Below are 2,565 nucleotides of genomic sequence, written 5' to 3'. Positions count from 1 at the left end.
ATTTACTCGACGTTCTTACGATGAAGGAAATAGTGATGAAACCCGCAGTGCAGCGTTGTTGACTATGGCCTGGTCACCCTTAGGGTAGGCTCCGAACTCTTCAGTGAGGACGTATAGTGAGCTGGTGATGATGATGATGATAATTACAGAAAGAAACATGGCATATAATCGGTGTACAACTGCCGATCTGTGACGATGAGAGTCCGCGCAGTAACGCGCTAAGTGACGCAGTAGCTGCTGGCTACGTGGCGCAGCTGACGACGCTAGCAGCTGCTGTGCTCGGGCAGCCGCTGCGCTATAAGATCATACTGCTGGGCTCCGCTAGTAAAATACTAGATATCATGCCTGATCTACCAGATCCTAAGTAAGTTGATGGTTTTTGCGAGTTTTTATGTATGTATGTTCTAATTGACTAAACCTATATAAATAAGTGAGGTGTCATTCGATTCGTCTTTTTATTCTGACTGTCATAGGGTATATTAAATAATAATAAGATATCTACAGTGGACGTGAAAATTAAAATTCTAAATAAAACTTATCAGAGTTCGAATCTCACTTGCTATATTTATTTCGTTTTGGATGTTTGTGAACGTATTTTAAAATGAAATTATGTAACCTACATTGTTTTAATTATTTGTTTTAAAATTCTACAATAGATGGCGCTTTCTCTTATTGAATCCGTAGTCAGTCGGTTATTTTGGATTACATCTAACTTTGTATTTAATTTTCTAACAGCAATAACATAGAGATTAAATAAACAGAATGTGAAACGTGCACGTGTTATTTCATTTTAAATTATTTTAATATAATTGTATGTAGTTTTTAATTCTTCTCAATGATTTTTCCAGTATCCCGTTGTTTGCTAGAGGCGGTGACGTCACGTTATTCCGCTACGGCATGTTCTTGCTGAACAAGTGCATAGCTCAGCTGTTGTGGGGCAGAGGCCTGTCAGTCACCGACATGAGGCCGACACTCAGCAACCTGCAGCGATTGCTGATCACACCGAGTAATCTGTAAGTTGACTGACTTAAGTGACGTGACTGATTTGACTGACGTGACTGATTTGACTGACCAGACTGACGTGACTGACTTGAACGACGTGACCGACTTGACTGACTTGACAGAGGCGACTGACTTTACTGAGCTGACTTGACTAACCTTATCTATTAACTAAGCGCGGTTTTATTAGTCGTTAGCACCCGCATGTGTTTGTCGTTATTCCTTACTTATCCATACCGTACATTATATTTGTTAAATTTCCGCAAGACGCTTGCATTCTCTGTTTACATTAGTCGTTAGCCCGCATGCGGGGACTCCCCGCAAGATATATTAACAAAAGAAATTACGTCTTAACTATTATGAACGAATACTTAACCCAATTAACTGACTTGGCTGACTATTTGACTGACCTTATTGACCTTTTGTACCGACTTTAAATTTTTTTATAAGATTATTGCTTTTGAAGAAATTGATGATTGAAGTACAAAAAATAAGTTTTATAATATGAATGTTACAGATCGGACACATCTAAGTTATTCGGTACATATCGCTGGTTGGCGGACAGCGAGTGTCCTCGGACGCAGTCATTAAGGAGTCTGGTCGCCTCAGAAAGAGGGAAATATCGACCTTTCAATCGTTTCAAGGTCAGTTGTCTATTTGTGTGATTTTATGTTTTTAAGACTTGGTTTTTGAAATAAATTTGAAAACTAACCTCTTTATGGAAAACTAACTATTCCCGTTTGCATTCATACGCATGTAAAATTATTATTTTATTGTTTATGCAAATGTGAAAATTATGTCCAAACTAGCTTTCGCCCGCGACTCCGTCCGCATAGTATAAAAACATAGGTTCAGCCGTTTAGGCTACAAACTCTAACTAACATCCTTCCATCCATCTAAACGTTTGCATTTTTAATATTAGTTACATAGATGACAATGAAGGTCTTTTCCATTAGCTAACAATTACTGTTACCAGCAATATTTGCTGCTATTGGCTTCTAGTTTTTGTCCCTTCGCGCACAAAACAAAGGATGTATGTAAAAGATAGGAAATAATCTCTATGTTAGAATTTTTATGAACAATCTGGTCACTTTGTGGCTATGTTCTCTCTCTCTCTCTCTATCGCATTTGATCTCTCTCTCTCTATCGCATTTGATCTCTCTCTCCGTCTCCCTTTGATATATATCTCTTTCCGTCCCTCTTTGAACACTCTTTCTCCGTTTCTATTTTTTTATTTGTATACATAAGGTGGCAAACAAGTTAGTGGCCATCAGAATCCGCCAAAATCGCGAAGCGCCCGCTGCCCACAGACATCCGCAATTGCAGATGCGTTGCCTACCCTTATACAACGAAGGAGGAGACGCACATAAAGAGAATATGCATCTCCTTTCCTATGCATCTCCTTTCCTATGCATCTCCTCTACCGTCAAATCCACTTCCCCTTCTTAACCTCTCCTAATAAGAAAAGGGTGGTAAAGAGAAAGGGACTTAAATTAGGCCTCCGGCACCACACTCATCAGACGAAACAGGGAATTACTCCCACTTCACGCCTGTTTTCTGTGTGGT

At 39.4% G+C, this 2,565-nt stretch overlaps 1 protein-coding gene across 1 annotated transcript; it reads left to right on the top strand.

Annotated features, from left to right (window-relative positions):
- Positions 1-137: 137 nt before the first annotated feature.
- Positions 138-1,664, top strand: LOC106106367. Its single transcript, XM_013286947.1, has 3 exons — positions 138-364; positions 849-1,013; positions 1,517-1,664. Exons 1-3 carry the CDS (start codon positions 342-344, stop codon positions 1,662-1,664), a joined length of 336 nt encoding a protein of 111 aa, XP_013142401.1. The 5' UTR covers positions 138-341.
- The last annotated feature ends 901 nt before the right edge of the window (positions 1,665-2,565 follow it).

The sequence above is a fragment of the Papilio polytes genome, unplaced genomic scaffold, assembly GCF_000836215.1.
Source record: "Papilio polytes unplaced genomic scaffold, Ppol_1.0 DF822226.1, whole genome shotgun sequence".
Lineage (NCBI taxonomy): Eukaryota > Metazoa > Arthropoda > Insecta > Lepidoptera > Papilionidae > Papilio > Papilio polytes.
The sequence above is the reverse complement of the archived record's forward strand: the minus strand, read 5'-3'. Positions and strand labels throughout refer to the sequence as shown.